Source organism: Pseudophryne corroboree, chromosome 2, assembly GCF_028390025.1.
Source record: "Pseudophryne corroboree isolate aPseCor3 chromosome 2, aPseCor3.hap2, whole genome shotgun sequence".
NCBI classification, from domain to species: Eukaryota; Metazoa; Chordata; class Amphibia; order Anura; family Myobatrachidae; genus Pseudophryne; species Pseudophryne corroboree.
Genome location: NC_086445.1, coordinates 507,542,030 through 507,559,549, shown reverse-complemented (window position 1 = coordinate 507,559,549; position 17,520 = coordinate 507,542,030). Strand labels below are relative to the sequence as shown.

The following is a 17,520-nucleotide window of genomic DNA, read 5'->3' as shown; positions in this document are numbered from 1 at the left end:
CACTCTCCCGGGTGAAGGTCGTGTCTGCTGAGGAAATCTGCTTCCCAGTTGTCCACTCCCGGGATGAACACTGCTGACAGTGCTACGACATGATTCTCCGCCCAGCGCAGAATCCTTGCAGCTTCTGCCATTGCACTCCTGCTTCTCGTGCCGCCTTGTCGGTTTACGTGGGCGACTGCCGTGATGTTGTCGGACTGGATCAACACCGGCTGACCCTGAAGCAGCGATTTTGCCAGGCTTAGAGCATTGTAGATCGCTCTTAGCTCCAGTATATTTATGTGAAGAGACGTCTCCAGGTTTGACCACACGCCCTGGAAGTTTCTTCCCTTTGTGACTGCTCCCCAATCTCGTAGGCTGGCATCCGTAGTCACCAGGACCCAGTCCTGTATGCCGAATCTGCGGCCCACTAACAGATGGGCAGTCTGCAACCACCACAGGAGAGACAACCTTGTTCTCGGTGACAGTGTTATCCGCTGATGCATGTGCAGATGCGATCCGGACCATTTGTCCAGCAGATCCCACTGAAATGTTCGTGCATGGAATCTGCCGAATGGAATCGCTTCGTACGAAGCCACCATCTTTCCCAGGACTCTTGTGCATTGATGTACTGACACAGTTCCTGGTTTTAGGAGGTTCTTGACAAGTTCGGATAACTCCCTTGCTTTCTCTTCCGGGAGAAATACCTTTTTCTGAACCGTGTCCAGAATCATGCCCAGGAACAGCAGATGTGTTGTCGGGGTCAATTGAGATTTTGGAAGATTTAGAATCCACCCGTGTTGCTGAAGCACTACTTGTGTTAGCGCTACACCGACTTCCAGCTGTTCTCTGGACTTTGCCCTTATCAGGAGATCGTCCAAGTAAGGGATAATTAATACGCCTTTTCTTCGTAGAAGAACCATCATTTCGGTCACTACCTTGGTAAAGACCCGAGGGGCCGTGGACAACCCAAACGGCAGCGTTTGAAACTGATAATGACAGTCTTGTATCACGAACCTGAGATACCCTTGGTGTGAGGGGTAAATCGGGACATGTAGATAAGCATCTTTTATGTCCAAGGACACCATGAAGTCTCCTTCTTCCAGATTCGCTATCACTGCTCTGAGTGACTCCATCTTGAACTTGAATTTCTTTATGTACAGGTTCAAGGATTTCAGATTTAGAATAGGCCTTACCGAACCGTCCGGTTTCGGTACCACAAATAGTGTGGAATAATACCCCTTTCCCTGTTGTAGGAGGGGTACCTTGACTATCACTTGCTGAGAATACAGCTTGTGAATGGCTTCCAAAACCGACGTCCTTTCTGAGGGAGACGTTGGTAAAGCAGACTTTAGGAACCGGCGAGGGGGAGACCTTTCGAACTCCAGCATGTAACCCTGAGATACTATCTGCAGGACCCACGGGTCCACTTGTGAGTGAACCCATTGATTGCTGAAAATCTTGAGTCGACCCCCCACCGTTCCTGAGTCCGCTTGTAAAGCCCCAGCGTCATGCTGATGGCTTTGTAGAAGCCGGGGCGGGCTTCTGTTCCTGGGCAGGGGCTGCTTGCTGCCCTTTCTTACCCTTTCCTCTGCCTCGCGGCAGATAAGACTGTCCTTTTGGTCGCTTTTTATAGGAGCGAAAGGACTGCGGCTGAAAAGACGGTGTCTTTTTCTGTTGGGAGGGGGTCTGAGGTAAAAAAGTGGATTTGCCGGCAGTTGCCGTGGCCACCAGGTCCGAAAGACCGACCCCAAACAATTCCTCTCCTTTATATGGCAATACTTCCATATGCCTCTTGGAATCCGCATCACCTGACCACTGTCGCGTCCATAAACTTCTTCTGGCAGATATGGACATCGCGCTTACTTACTTGCTAGAGTACAAACATCCCTCTGAGCATCTCGCATATAAAGGAAAGCATCCTTTAATTGCTCTAGAGTCAATAAAATACTGTCCCTATCCAGGGTATCAATATTTTCAGTCAGAGAATCCAACCACACTACCCCAGCACTGCACATCCAGGCTGAGGCTATTGCCGGTCGCAGTATAACACCAGTATGTGTGTATATACTCTTCAGTGTAGTTTCCAGCCTCCTATCTGCTGGATCCTTGAGGGCGGCCGTATCAGGAGACGGCAACGCCACTTGCTTTGATAAACGTGTGAGCGCCTTATCCACCCTAGGGGGTGTTTCCCAGCGCGCCCTAACCTCTGGTGGGAAAGGGTATAATGCCAATAACTTCTTGGAAATTAGCAGTTTTCTATCGGGGTTAACCCACGCTTCATCACACACGTCATTCAATTCCTCTGATTCTGGAAAAAATACAGGTAGTTTTTTCACCCCCCACATAATACCCCTTTTTGAGGTACCAGCAGTATCAGAGATCTGCAAAGCCTCCTTCATTGCCGTGATCATATAACGTGTGGCCCTATTGGAAAATACGTTTGTTTCTTCACCGTCGACACTAGATTCATCTGTCGGTACCCGTGTCGACTGACTGAGGTAAAGGACGTTTTACAGCCCCTGACGGTGTCTGAGACGCCTGAACCGGTACTAACTGGTTTGCCGGGCGTCTTATTTCGTCAACTGACTTTTGTAATGTGCTGACATTATCACGTAATTCCATAACTAAAGCCATCCATTCCGGTGTCGACTCCCTAGGGGGTGACATTACCATCATCGGCAATTGCTCTGCCTCCACACCAACATCGTCCTCATACATGTCGACACACACGTACCGACACACAGCAGCCACACAGGGAATGCTCTAATCGAAGACAGGACCCCCTAGCCCTTTGGGGAGACAGAGGGAGAGTTTGCCAGCACACACCAAAAGCGCTATAAATGTATATAAACAACCCTAGAAGGTGTTGTTTACTATATATGCGCTCTTAATATATAAATATCGCCAATTTATGCCCCCCTTCTCTTTGTTACCCTGTTTCTGTAGTGCAGTGCAGGGGAGAGACCTGGGAGCCTTCCTCACCAGCGGAGCTGAGCAGGAAAATGGCGCTGAGTGCTGAGGAGAATAAGCTCCGCCCCTTTTTCGGCGGGCTTTTCCCCGGTTTTTAAGAAACTGGCCTGGGTTAAAATACATACATATAGCCTTAATGGCTATATGTGATGTATTTATTTTGCCACTAAAGGTAATTATATTGCTGCCCAGGGCGCCCCCAGCAGCGCCCTGCACCCTCCGTGACTGAGTCAGTGAGCCGTGTGACAACAATGGCGCACAGCTGCCGTGCTGTGCGCTACCTTCAAGAAGACTGAGGAGTCTTCTGCCGCCTGCTTTCCGGACCTCCGTTCTGCCGTCTCTTCAGCGTCTGTAAGGGGGATCGGCGGCGCGGCTCCGGGACGAACCCCAGGCTGACCTGTGTTCCGACTCCCTCTGGAGCTAAGTGTCCAGTAGCCTAAGACTCCAATCCATCCTGCACGCAGGTGAGTTGGAAATCTCTCCCCTAAGTCCCTCGATGCAGTGATCCTGTTGCCAGCAGGAATCACTGAGATTGAAACCTAAAAAAAAACTTTTCTAAACAGCTCTTTAGGAGAGCCACCTAGATTGCACCCTCTCGGACGGGCACAAAAACCTAACTGAGGCTTGGAGGAGGGTCATAGGGGGAGGAGCCAGTACGCACCATGTGACCTAAAAGCTTTTTTAGATGTGCCCTGTCTCCTGCGGAGCCCGCTATTCCCCATGGTCCTGACGGAGTCCCAGCATCCACTAGGACGTTAGAGAAATATTGATACCCTTGACAGGGACAGTATTTTATTGACTATAGAGCATTTAAAGGATGTATTTCTATATATGCGAGATGCACAGAGGGATATTTGCACTCTGGCATCAAGAGTAAGTGCGATGTCCATATCTGCCAGAAGATGTTTATGGACACGACAGTGGTCAGGTGATGCAGATTCCAAACGGCACAAAGGTGTATTGCCGTATAAAGGAAGAGGAGTTATTTGGGGTCGGTCCATCGGACCTGGTGGCCACGGCAACTGCTGGAAAATCCACCGTTTTTACCCTAAGTCACATCTCTGCAGAAAAAGACACCGTCTTTTCAGCTTCAGTCCTTTCGTCCCTATAAGAGTCATATCTGCCCAGGGATAGAGGAAAGGGAAGAAGACTGCAGCAGGCAGCCCATTCCCAGGAACAGAAGCGTTCCACCGCTTCTGACAAGCTCTCAGCATGACGCTGAGACCGTACAGGACCCCTGGATCCTACAAGTAGTATCCCAGGGGTACAGTTTGGAATGTCGAGACGTTTCCCCTGCGCAGGCTCCTGAAGTCTGCTTTACCAAGGTCTCCCTCCGACAAGGAGGCAGTATGGGAAAAAATTCACGAGCTGTATTCCCAGCAGGTGATAATTAAATTACCCCTCCTACAACAAGAATAGGGGGTATTATTCCACACTATATTGTGGTACTGAAGCCAGAAGGCTAGGTGAGACCTATTCTAAATCTAAAAAAATTTGAACACTTACAAAGGTTCAAATCAAGATGGAGTCACTCAGAGCAGTGATAACGAACCGGGAAGAAGGGGACTATCTGGTGTCCCGAGACATCAGGGATGCTTACCTCCATGTCCCAAATTTGCCCTTATCACTAAGGGTACCTCAGGTTCGTGGTACAGAACTGTCACTATCAGTTTCAGACGCTGCCGTTTGGATTGTCTACGGCACCCCGGGTCTTTACCAAGGTAATGGCCGAAATGATGGTTCTTCTTCGAAGAAAAGGCGTCTTAATTATCCCTTACTTGGACGATCTCCTGATAAGGGCAAAGTCCAGGGAACAGTTGGAGGTCGGAGTAGCACTATCTCGGATACTGTTACAACAGCAGGGGTGGATTCTAAATATTCCAAAATCGCAGCTGATCCCGACAACAAGTCTCCTGTGCTTAGGGATGATTCTGGACACAGTCCAGAAAAAGGTGTTTCTCCCGGAAGAGAAAGCCAGGGAGTTATCCGAGCTAGTCAGGAACCTCCTAAAATCAGTGCATCATTGCACAAGGGCCATGGTAGAAAAATGGTGACTTCCTTCGAAGCAATTCCAGTCGGCAGATTTCATGCAAGAACTTTTCAGTGGGATCTGCTGGACAAATGGTCCGGATCGCATCTTCAGATGCATCAGCGGATAACCCTATATCCAAGGACAAGGGTGTCTCTCCTGTGGTGGTTACAGAGTGCTCATCTTCTAGAGGGCCGCAGATTCGGCATTCAGTTTTGGATGTTGGTGACCACGGAGGCCAGCCCGAGAGGCTGGGTAGCAGTCACACAAGAAAAAATTTTCCAGGGAGTGTGATCAAGTCTGGAGATTTTTCTCCACATAAATATAGCTAAGGGTAAATTTATAATGCTCTAAGCTTAGCAAGACCTCTGCTTCAAGGTCAGCCGGTATTGATCCAGTGGGATAAAACATCACGGCAGTCGCCCACGTAAATAGACAGGGCGGCACAAGAAGCAGGAGGGCAGTGGCAAAAACTGCAAGGACTTTTCGCTGGGCGGAAAATCATGTGATAGCACTGTCGGCAGTGTTTTCATTCCGGGAATGGAAACTGGGAAGCAGACTTCCTCAGTAGGCACGACCTCCACCCGGCAGAGTGGGAACTTCATGGGGAAGTTTTCCACATAATTGTAAACCGTTGGGAATTACCAAAGGTGGACATGATGGCGTCCCGTCTGAACAAAAAACGGGACAGGTATTGCGCCAGGTTAAGAGACCCTCAGGCAATAGCTGTGGACGTTCTGGTAACACCGTGGGTGTACCAGTCGGTGTATGTGTTCCATCCTCTGCTTTTCATACCTAAGGTACTGAGAATTATAAGACGTAGAGGAGTAAGAACTATACTCATGGCTCCGGATTGGCCAAGAAGGACTTGGTACCCGGAACTTCAAGAGATGCTCACAGAGGACTTATGGCCTCTGCCGCTAAGAAGGGACTTGTTTCAGCAAGTACCATGTCTGTTCCAAGACTTACCGCAGCTGCGTTTGACGGCATGGCGGTGGAACGCCGGATCCTAAGGGAAAAGGCATTCAGGAAGAGGTCATTCCTACCCTGGTCAAAGCCAGAAAGGAGGTGACCGCATAACATTATCACCACATGTGGCGAAAATATGTTGCGTGTTGTGAGGCCAGGAAGGCCCCACGAAGAAATTTCAACTCGGTCGATTCCTGCATTTCTTGCAAACAGGAGTGTCTATGGGCCTCAAATTGGGGTCCATTAAGGTTCAAATTTCGGCCCTGTCGATTTTTCTTCCAGAAAGAATTGGCTTCAGTTCCTGAAGTCCAGAAGTTTGTCAAGGGAGTATTGCATATACAACCCCCTTTTGTACCTCCAGTGGCACTGTGGGATCTCAACGTAGTTCTGGGATTCCTCAAAACACATTGGTTTAAAACCAGTCAAATCTGTGGATTTGAAGCATCTCACATGAAAAGTGAACATGCTCTTGGACCTGGCCTGGACCAGGCGAGTGTCAAATTGGTGGTTTTTTTTTTCCCTCAAAAAAGCCCATATCTGTTTGTCCATTCGGACAGGGCAGAGCTGCGGACTCGTCCCCAGTTCTTTCCCTAAGGTGGTGTCAGTGTTTCACCTGAACCAGCTTATTGTGGTGTCTTGCGCCTACTAGGGACTTGGAGGACTCCAAGTTGCTAGATGTGGTCAGGGCCCTGAAAATATAGGTTCCAGGACGGCTGGAGTCAGGAAAACTGACTTGCTGTTATCCTGTATGCACCCAACAAACTGGGTGCTCTTGCTTTTAAGCAGACTTTTGCTAGTTGGATGTGTAATACAATTCAGCTTGCACATTCTGTGGCAGGCCTGCCACAGCCAAAATATGTAAATGCCCATTCCACAAGGAAGGTGGGCTCATCTTGGGCGGCTGCCCGAGGGGTCTCGGCTTTACAACTTTGCCGAGCGGCTATTTAGTCAGGGGCAAACACGTTTGTAAAATCCTACAAATTTGATACCCTGGCTAAGGAGGACCTGGAGTTCTCTCATTCGGTGCTGCAGAGTCATCCGCACTCTCCCGCCCGTTTGGGAGCTTTGGTATAATCCCCATGGTCTTTTCAGGAACCCCAGCATCCACTAGGACGATAGAGAAAATAAGAATTTACTTACCGATAATTCTATTTCTCGGAGTCCGTAGTGGATGCTGGGCGCCCATCCCAAGTGCGGATTATCTGCATTACTTGTACATAGTTACAAAAATCGGGTTATTATTGTTGTGAGCCATCTTTTCAGAGGCTCCGCTGTTATCATACTGTTAACTGGGTTCAGATCACAGGTTGTACAGTGTGATTGGTGTGGCTGGTATGAGTCTTACCCGGGATTCATAAATCCTTCCTTATTGTGTACGCTCGTCCGGGCACAGTACCTAACTGAGGCTTGGAGGAGGGTCATAGGGGGAGGAGCCAGTGCACACCACCTGATCCTAAAGCTTTACTTTTTGTGCCCTGTCTCCTGCGGAGCCGCTATTCCCCATGGTCTTTTCAGGAACCCCAGCATCCACTACGGACTCCGAGAAATAGAATTATCGGTAAGTAAATTCTTATTTTTGTTGTAGGTCAGTGTGACATAACCAATATTTATTTTATGTACACAGATATTTGCAATCCAGCTTCTTTCACATTTGTGCATTCAATATGCATTGCCCAAGTCTCTCAGCATGGCTCGTCTGGCCATTAATGTAATGGGGACCCTGCTCACAGGCAAGTATTTCTATATGTAACATAATGCTGTTGATTATCTAAGAATGAATATAATTCTATATAACAAATGGGGATCCAAGTTGCATTTTACACACTGTGGGTAGTATCCTATTAGCCACGATGCCGCTTCAGCCGACCAAAGCGGGCAAACATTGCGGTATCCAATTAGAGGTCGTTTTAATCAGGCGAAATTGGACCTGCAATCGCGTGAAAACACTATGGATCGGGGATGCATTTTTAAAAAAAAATTCTTTAAGTGAGGGGGCGGAGTGAGAGGTCCAGTGAGTTAAGATAATTTTACAAGAGACCGTGACTTAACATAGTAAGAAAGGGAATTATCCCTTTCCTTGAGGGTCCCAGGTTCCACCCTATGAAGTCGGCACTTAAGCTAAAGGCTCGGGTATTACTCTTAGGGCTAAAATATCACAAATTAAGGTAATAACCTTGTTCCAAAAGCGTCTGTGTCCACATTCCCACACAATCACACAATGTCAGTACAGACTGTAAAGGATCTGGGTCGGAACAGAAGAAGAGGGGGAAGGCAATGTCAAGCTTAAAGAATTTGGATAACATTTGCAGGTAGAATAGTTTGGGAAACCTAATGCTTTGTAATACTGCCACCCGAGCTAAAAGCAGTTTCGTAGCTTTCGCTATGGCAGGCGTATAGTTACTTCCCTACAGTTGGGTGAGATTTGCTGCAATCTGAACTCCTAGGTAGGTATGTTTATTGGGGGCAATCCGGAAGTGGTAGGAGATGGGGGCAGGAGGGTGAGCTGAGTAACCACTTTGAGGACGGTGCAGATTAAGTAATTCCAATTTGGCAATGTTGATGTGGTATCCAGCACGTTCTCTGAATGCCTCTGAGTCAAAGAAGTTCTGGTATTGAGGAGTGTGGTTCAGATATAAAAAGCAACGTATCATCAGCAAAAAGAGCCAATCGGAACTCAGCCTCGCCAACTTGGATACCTTTGCAGAAGGGGGAGGTTCGCAGGGCTGTCACCAGAGGCTGTAGGATTATGGCGAATAATGATAGAGAGAGAGGGCATCCCTGTCTTGTCCCTTTTTGTACTGTGATCGGGACGGAGAGCAATCCATTACATGAGATCTGATTTTGGGGATGGGTAACCAGCATCCGCAATATATTAATAAAATAGTCTGGGAATCGAAATTGTGACATTGTATGAAACAAATGCTCCCACCCCACCAGATCAAAAGCTTTTCGGTGTCCTGGGATATGAGCAAGTTGTCCGAGGTGGAAGAGGAGAGGGTGGAATTATGTATAGCTGAAAGTAACCTCTGCACATTAACTTCGGAGTGGCTACCACATATGAAGCCTATCTGGGTGCTATGAATAATATGAGGAAAAAAAGTAGTTTCATATGATCTGACAGTATCATGGTAAATTACTTCTAGTCCAGATGAAGCAATGAGATGGGGCAATAAGAGCCAGGCATTGATAAATCCTTACCCGGTTTTGGCAATTTAGCTGGATTAAAGTGCGGAGGTAAAATTGTCGTGGAGAGTAAGACATTAAAAACCAGGACCAGAGTATCTCCTAACTGTAGTAACAGGATGTTATAAAAATCAGCACTAAAGCCATCAGACAGTGGGCAGAAACAAATTACATTTTAGCAAATTTCTTCTCTGGAGCTGCCAAAAAAGGGATGAGTCTGTAGTAACCATTTTAAGGGGTATATTCAATTAGTGTCAAACTGCCGTCTGTCGAAAAGACGGCAGTTTTCGACTTTTTAATGTCGAATAGTGATTTGACCTGTTCAATCCCATCAGTTTTTATTCGACAAGTCGTGGAATTCGACTTGTCAAATAGTACGTGAATCAGTGGTATAGCTGCCAATTCACGTACTTTTGAGTGAAACGGCCAAATTCGACAGTATTTGGCCCCGTTTCTGACCATCTCAGTCCGACATAAAAAAATGTCGGACTGAGATGTGGGACCCAGAGGAGGAGAGGGGGGGCAGCCGCAGGGAGACGGGGGACAGCCGCGGGCATACAGGGGAGAGCAGCGCTACAGCACAGCGATGCAGCAGGATGTCTCACAGCCTAGGGCAGCTGGAGGCGCCGCGGGAGCTTACGAGCCACATGTGGAGATAGAAAGAGCTGCATGCGGCTCGAGAGCCGCGGGTTGGCTACCGCTGGTGTAGTGGAAGGTGGTGGCCGACCCGTGACCCTTGGCAGTAGCGAGGCCCGGGGGGGCACATGGCACCCTGCCCCCTGGGCCAGCCCGCCTCTGCCTGTCACCCATAATGCACATATATCTCACCAAGTGATAACAAAAGCTCATTACAGCAGAATAAACCACAAATGAAATTACGTATATATGCATAAGCACAATGAAAGCAAGTGAGGTCACGCTTGCTGGAGCCGGGTGGACACTGCCGTGAGGTCTGGCGACTGTGAGACAACCTCCTGCAGTGCTACTGTAGCGCTGCTCTCCTCCGTCTGGCCACGGCTGTCCCCGCTGGTCTCCCCGCGGCTCCCACCCCCTCTCCTCCTCTGGGTCCCTCATCTCAATTTGACTTTATCAAAGTCGAATTGAGATGAGATTGAATAGGGGTTGTCGGATCCATTCCGACAATTGCATGTTGGAATGGATCCGACCCTAATTGAATATACCCCTAAGCCACAATAATTCAATTACAAGATATCCAGTGAATCAGACTTACTTGCTCAGTAATAAGTTCTATAAGAAAGTCCTCTACATCAATGTCTGGTTACCCCATTGGGTACATGGTTTTGAGTTGGAAAATTCAATTAATTCCCTTTGAAATAATGGTTTGTTTTTTGTCAGTCCCTGCCTCATTGATCCTTATTTACTCTTTTGCGTCCCATTAACTTTAGCCATGTGGAGAATTTTTTGATTTACATCATGAAAGTGTTTGGAAAGGCTGTGTGTGCTTCTTGCTATGTAACTATGTGTTGTGACTGTATAGAAAGAAATGAGGGTGGCTAAATACTTTCTATCATGTTTCTGATTATAGCTTTCATGTTGTGTTTCCTTTTTTTTGCAGTACTAACTCAAGCCAAGCGTTACATATTTTTCATGCCAACATTACTTTGTTTGGTACCATTCTGTCAGGCCTTTCCTCCATTATATGAGGACATCATGTCATTACTTATACAGATTGGGCAGATCTGTGCATCAAATGTGGCTACTCAGACCAGAGATGTTGACCCAATTATTACTCGTAAGTATGGATTGCTTCCACTTCTAGAACATGTAAAATAATATATTGGGGGAGATTCAAATGTTTGAAAAGTCAGTTGGGAGTCTGTTTTTTTCCTATCTAATAGACAGGAAAAAAAAGACACCCAACCGACTTTTCAAACATTTGAATCTCCCCCATTGTATGGCAAATGGAAATTGTTTCTTTCTAAATAAGATGATGGTGACCAATATACAATAGTGTCTGTTTGCGCAGCAGGGGGATATTCAATTAGCCACAGTGTTTACCCTGCGACTAATTGCCAACACAAATCCCCGTGGTGCTGGGAAAAGCTATTCGATCAAATAGCCTTTTTTCCGCACAGAAAAAAAATCATGATTCACATGTGGAAACCCACTTATTCTGTGTTAACTGCTGAATCAATGTTTTTTTTCCACGTGCAAACACGATATTTGTGCTTTTTCCGCAGATTTTACCTCGCAGCGGTTCAGTCTGACTGCAGGGACTTGCGCACGGGGTATTCCCCACTAATTGAATATCTCAGGTGCTGCACTTAGGGAGTAAACCCAGTTGCTAATTGAATTCCCCCCTAATTGTTTTAAACTTTGTGTTCCTTGCTATCTTTTGTCTATTTGGAAGCATGAGGAGTAGAGGGCAGGTAGAGGAAAGGTGCACATTAATGTGCCTTCTCTCTTTGTTCCATTAAGCTTCAAACACACTAACAATAGAAAGTAACACAAGCCAAGGAAAACCCCATACCTTCATTCATTTAACCTCAGTGATAATTAGAAGCTCAGATCTTCTTTGCTAGCATTTTTATTACATGAAATACTGAGCACATTACATTGCGAAGAGCTGTGATTACATAGAGGAACCCATTCCATAAAGGAACACATGGATATGTGGACAACCAATCTGTTTAGTTTTTTAAGCTGCTGTGCTGACCTGTGTTGTTATTATATGCCGTAAATTCAAGATGATCTTACTTAGCCTGCTGTCTTCAAATTCCTAGGAACCTAGAGGTATTTATTTTAGTTTGCATCTAAAAACTTATTTCTACAACATTGTGTAGGGCCATATGTGATGGGAGTTTGTGTTGCAGTGTGATATGGGCACACTGAGGGTCTGATTCTGAGTGGAAAGCTGTAGCGCCTGTGTGTGCGTCTTTTGCTAGTATTGCTTCTGTGACATTATGCTTTACCACTACAATCCCTTCTGTGATGTACATCCATGCGTCTGCTAGGTGCACATTCTCCCGTCAGAGTATGGCCTCCAATGTAAGAAATGATGCCTCTGAGTTTGCAATCACTTCAGCGCCACGACCATGATACTACCACGTCTGAATAGCTACCCCCCAGCACATGTCTGATATCATGCATCTCAATCACACTGAACCATGCATGCTCTATATGACTTTTTAGCAAATTGGATGCACGCACATTAGCAATGAATTGGTCAAGTCCGTGAACATCTGTCATGTGTGTGACTCAGAGTCCGGTCTGGAGCCTCTTAGCACTTTGCTGTATGGGAATGGTAGGCTGTCTTTAGTACTGAACATTACCTGCCCAAAAGATATCTAGGTAAGCTGATCTTTCATCGCATAAAAAAACAATAAATACATAAAATAATATAGCATTTCAAGAAATACTGCATGTGTATCATTGGAATAGGCCCAATTAGATGCACCTATGGAATAGCAGTGCACAAGCGTGATCAGCGTGCCCAGTCATTATTTTATAATATTGTGATTATTGGCAGTCCATACAAGTGCCCTGTTTCTGAGTTGGGAATAAAGTAAGAAAGAGCAAGTAACATTGCACCAGGACACCATGTTGCAATGCAAAGGGTGCACATAAATAAAATAAAAAATGAATGTCGTGCACAAATGCTGGGCAGCATTATTTTGACACTGCAGTTTAGATTTCAGTTTGGACATGTTTCAGTTTTGCACATTTGAAATCTGCCCCACTTGCAGTGTAACATAATTTTACAGGTACCATGGTGCACAGTTACTTGCCCTTTCTTTATTCTCAAATCAAAGTCAGGCCCAGAGCCACCATATTGTGTCCAATTTTTGGTTAATGCTTTATTTACTTTCAACAGGTCTGCAGCAACTTAAAGAGAAGGAAGTGTCCAGCACATTCACCCTTTCCCCGCTTCCAATTTCTGCTACAAAGGACTCTGAGAGTTTGGATCCAGATGTACAACTGTGTCAGCGAGTTGAAAGCACCATCATTGAGATAATTAACATGAGTGTCACCGGAGTGTAAAGGATTTGACAGTTTAGTTCTACATACTGTTTATCTGTATCAGATTTCACAGTAAAGGAGACCCGAACAGAGCATGCAATAAGGCTTCATGGCAACTGAAAAGATCGAATTTCTGGTGGAGTGGCTAATTACATGCCTCCAAGTACCATCTAAGATGTGCTGCCTAACATACTGTACAAAAGCCTACACTTAAAAATATAAATGCTGCAGTTTCATTTAGATTCCAATAAATGTAACATTCTTCTGGGTAATAGTAAGAAGTGACTGATAAAATGTATGCAAGTACGAGTGCAAACCACAATGCAGTTAGTAATGTTTTAACCAGGATAAGTACAATATTTCAAAATACATGTTTAGACTTTTGTCTTGTGCCAACTATGTGCTGCAGATTTTATCATGTGCCCCACCTTTTATATATATATATATATATATATATATATATATATATATATATATATATATATATATATATATATATAAAATATATATAAAATATATATGCCTTTACGATTTAACAGGCATTACAGCTCATGCACTATAGTGCATTGCTGGATAAAACCAATTGCCATAAGACTTCTTCAGACCCCAGGATGGGATTCGGTTAAGATACCGGTTGTAGGGATCCAGGCAGTCGGAATTCTGACGCCGGTATCCTGAGCGCAAGTATAGCGCACGGGTTAAGCTGCAGGAGAGGGGGGAGTTTAGGGGTTAGGCTGAGGGGAAGCACCACCGGGGGGAGGTTAGGGTTAGGATGCGGGAAGGTAGGGGAGAGGGATAGCATAGTTACCTTGCCTTTGTCAGGATTTTAAACATCAGGATGCAGGCGTTGGTATTGTGACCGCTGGCATCCCATCCGTTGGTCGCTCATACCAAACCCCTCAGGATTTGTATGGAGCTATATAAAGCATTAGTTTAATATATGGTCTGCAGCCCAATTAAACATTCTACAAATGAAAGGGAACGCCTTCATCTTGGTGAGACATTATGTGAAAATCAGAGAAGGTTGTTGAAAACATTGAAGCTTCTTGTATGTGTTCTTGAAAAAGTTGGAAATGCTATACTCATGGAGCATAACAATTTAATGTGACATTCATTTAGTTTAGCTCATTTACAGTATATACTTACAGCTTGTGAGTGCAGCTGCCTTTTGCAGTAGTGTTTTTAGAGTTTGTGGTGCTCTCTTATAATTGGTTTGAGAATAAGTGTTAGTCACCTGCTTGAAGAAAACCAACTACCCTAGTATCGGTGCTGTCCATTCCTGATATAAAGGAAATGAAAGGAGCATCTAGGCTAAAAAAAAAGAGAGACTTAAGTTCTTAAGCACGATAAGGGTACTAAAACTTTTAACTCTCGTGGTAACACCTACTTACACCTAGTAAATGTAGTATAATTACTATACATAAAGCTTTTGTGCTGTGTCAAAACTCGGGATCTGTGGTCACCAACACAACAAACATGTTAATGCTGCATTGATTATTATCATTGCTAAGGAAATGATTGTATTCATGTGTTTGCCAATTTTTCCAAAATGTAAAAATAATTATTTTTTGTCTGTAATATCTTCTATTACATTTTTTAACCTGCGCGAAATATGATAAATAGAAGTAAAATATACAAAAAAAAAAAAAAAATTGTAATACCCGTAACATGACCTCCTACCAAGAGACACTGTATAAAACACCCATACTCGCATTCAAATTGTTCCTTTTTAGTTGCTATAAATTATAAATTTTTATAATGAAACGTTTACAGATTATGTGTTTTTATTTCAACTTTTTAATATGACTTATTTTATAATTAACAGACCTTTTTATTGTGAACAAAAACAAATGGTGGGGATTGCAGTTTCCCACAAACCTTAATTGTTCAATTGTGAGACTGTTAGGTCTATATATATATATATATATATATATATATATATATATATATATATATATATATATATATATATATATATATATATATATATATTATTGTGTGTGTGATTAAAATATTCCTTAGTCCTGATGAAACTGCTGCCTAGCATTGAAACGTGGATAAGGAATGTGTCCTGACGTTTTTATTTACCTGAGTGCAGCCATAATGGAGATAGATATATATATATATATATATATATATATATATATCTAAGTAGTCGGCGGCACTCACGGCTCCCGGTTCAGGGAATAAAAGAAGACACAGCGGCTGTGTTGCCAACGTTTCAATGTTATTTACATTTTCCTCAGGACATAAAACAAACAATACCATCACATACCTTTATACCTGTCTGAGGTCTACCTTGGCGCCGTCCATCCGTCGCGACCCCGTCCCTCAAAAATGACGTCATGGAGCCGCGCCGGCGGCCGCGTCACTGAGAGCTCAGAACACCTGTGAATAATTAACAGCGTGAGCTGAGTGTAAAAAAAAACAACAATCACACACATCAATAGACAAGGCTGACTCTAATCACAATCAGCATATCATTACGGAAAAAAACGCAATAAACTCATAAGGCAAATGAATACAAAACAGGGTTACACATCATTAATCATGAAAAAATTATACTGTACTAATATCTATACTTTACTGGGATAATTTACTAGTCTAAATTAAACAAAGGGAATTATTAACTCTCAATGTTAATGTAACACAATGATATTGCATTGTAACTGCTATCAGACTGACCTTATACCTAAAAAGATATTATGTAGCAATAATTAACACCCCAACAGGGATATGTTGGTTTCATGTAATACAAGAAAACAATCATAGTACTCGGAGGAATCTAGATGTAATTAATACAGATTGAAAACAGGACCTATTATACTTCAAAGAAAGCAATGCAACCCTGAGTGTTCATTAAGCCCTCTCGGGGAAAGGGTGTCAAGCAAAAAAATCCACCTAGCTTCAGCTTTAAGTAATAGAAGTCCCCTGTCACCACCACGTTTCAGGGGAGGGACATGATCTATGATCTGATGTTTAAGAACAGCAAGTGAATGCTTTGCATTCAAAAAGTGTCGTGCGACTGGTTGGTCACTTCTGCCAGTGGATAAAGCTGCCCTAATAGTGGTACGGTGCCCCGCCATTCGTTCCTTGAATGTGCATTCCGTTTTGCCTATATAATGTAGGCCGCACGGACAGCTTAATAAATAGATGACAAATTTTGTGGAACATGTAAGTCTATGGCGGATTTTGTAACGTTTTCCAGTGTAGGGATGGCAAAAACTGTTACCCACTATCATATGATTACAAGTGGTGCAGCCCAAACATTTAAAGCACCCCATTTTGTGAGGGTTTAAAAAGGTTTTTGCTGCTAACGAAGACGATGTGGGAAACTGAATGTTAGTTTTAACTAAATGATCACATAGATTACGCCCACGCCTATAAGCTGGCATTAATTGGGTGTTAGAAAGTGCATTTAATTGTTTATCAGATTGGATTATGGGCCAAAATTTCTTACTAGTGCAGTTGATTTCGTGACTCAAAGTATTAAATTTATTGACCCAAATAAACTTCTCCTGCCCAGTTTTTTTCTTTACTTGTGTCAATAATTTAGAACGAGGTATTTTCATAACCTTGGTTTTTATGGCTATTAACTCAGAGATCTGATAACCCCTGGCTACAAACTTTGATATCATGTCATCTAATGCTGACTCAATCTTGGTGTCGTCACTCACAATTCTCCGCACCCTAAGCATCTGAGAGTACGGGAGACCCCTGCGCAAAGGTGCAGGGTAGTGACTTGAAGGGAGTAAAATATTATTGCGGTCTGTGGGTTTTACGTAAAGGTCAGTGATAATCTTGTTATTACAGACCCGAATTTGTACATCCAGGTAATTGACAGTAGACGTATCAATACAGTATGTTAATTTAACCGGAGTGGAAGATTCATTGTGTATTGAGTAGGGAGGTTAAATCATCCCTTGTGCCTGTCCAAAGGACCAGCAGGTCATCTATAAACCTCAAATACAGTAAAACATTAACTCGAACTGCAACATTAGAAAAGAATAAATCATCCTCAATTTGGAACATAAAACAGTTCGCAAATGAAGGAGATACATTGCTGCCCATAGAGCAGCCCTGCAATTGAAGAAAATACTGGTTGTTAAACATAAAATAATTACGTTTTAAAGTGAGTTGTAGTAATTCCATAAAGATATCGATGGGCGGGGTCGCGACGGACGGACGGCGCCAAGGTAGACCTCAGACAGGTATAAAGGTATGTGATGGTATTGTTTGTTTTATGTCCTGAGGAAAATGTAAATAACATTGAAACGTTGACAACACAGCCGCTGTGTCTTCTTTTATTCCCTGAACCGGGGGCCGTGAGTGCTGCCGACTACTTTATTTATTTATGGGCTTCCTATTTATGGTTGCTACTGGGAAGGCACCGGCATCATTTCTGGGAT

The 17,520-nt window shown here is 44.1% G+C and overlaps 1 protein-coding gene and 1 long non-coding RNA gene across 4 annotated transcripts in view; one reads left to right on the top strand and one right to left on the bottom strand.

The window, feature by feature from the left end:
• The window catches only part of INTS2 (integrator complex subunit 2), a 244,818-nt gene extending 229,943 nt beyond the window's left edge, over window positions 1-14,875 (top strand). For all 3 annotated transcript variants that reach the window (XM_063954030.1, XM_063954028.1, XM_063954029.1), the window contains exons 22-24: window positions 7,572-7,677; window positions 10,707-10,883; window positions 12,966-14,875. In XM_063954030.1, the coding sequence (XP_063810100.1) occupies window positions 7,572-7,677; window positions 10,707-10,883; window positions 12,966-13,132 (450 nt within the window). In that variant the 3' untranslated portion in view covers window positions 13,133-14,875. The remainder of the gene's footprint in view (window positions 1-7,571; window positions 7,678-10,706; window positions 10,884-12,965) is intronic.
• Window positions 1-17,520, bottom strand: part of LOC135031742 (uncharacterized) — a 205,846-nt gene that overhangs the window by 123,450 nt on the left and 64,876 nt on the right. Inside the window, exon 2 of the long non-coding RNA XR_010227392.1 lies at window positions 15,387-15,499. This is a non-coding gene — a long non-coding RNA (uncharacterized LOC135031742). The remainder of the gene's footprint in view (window positions 1-15,386; window positions 15,500-17,520) is intronic.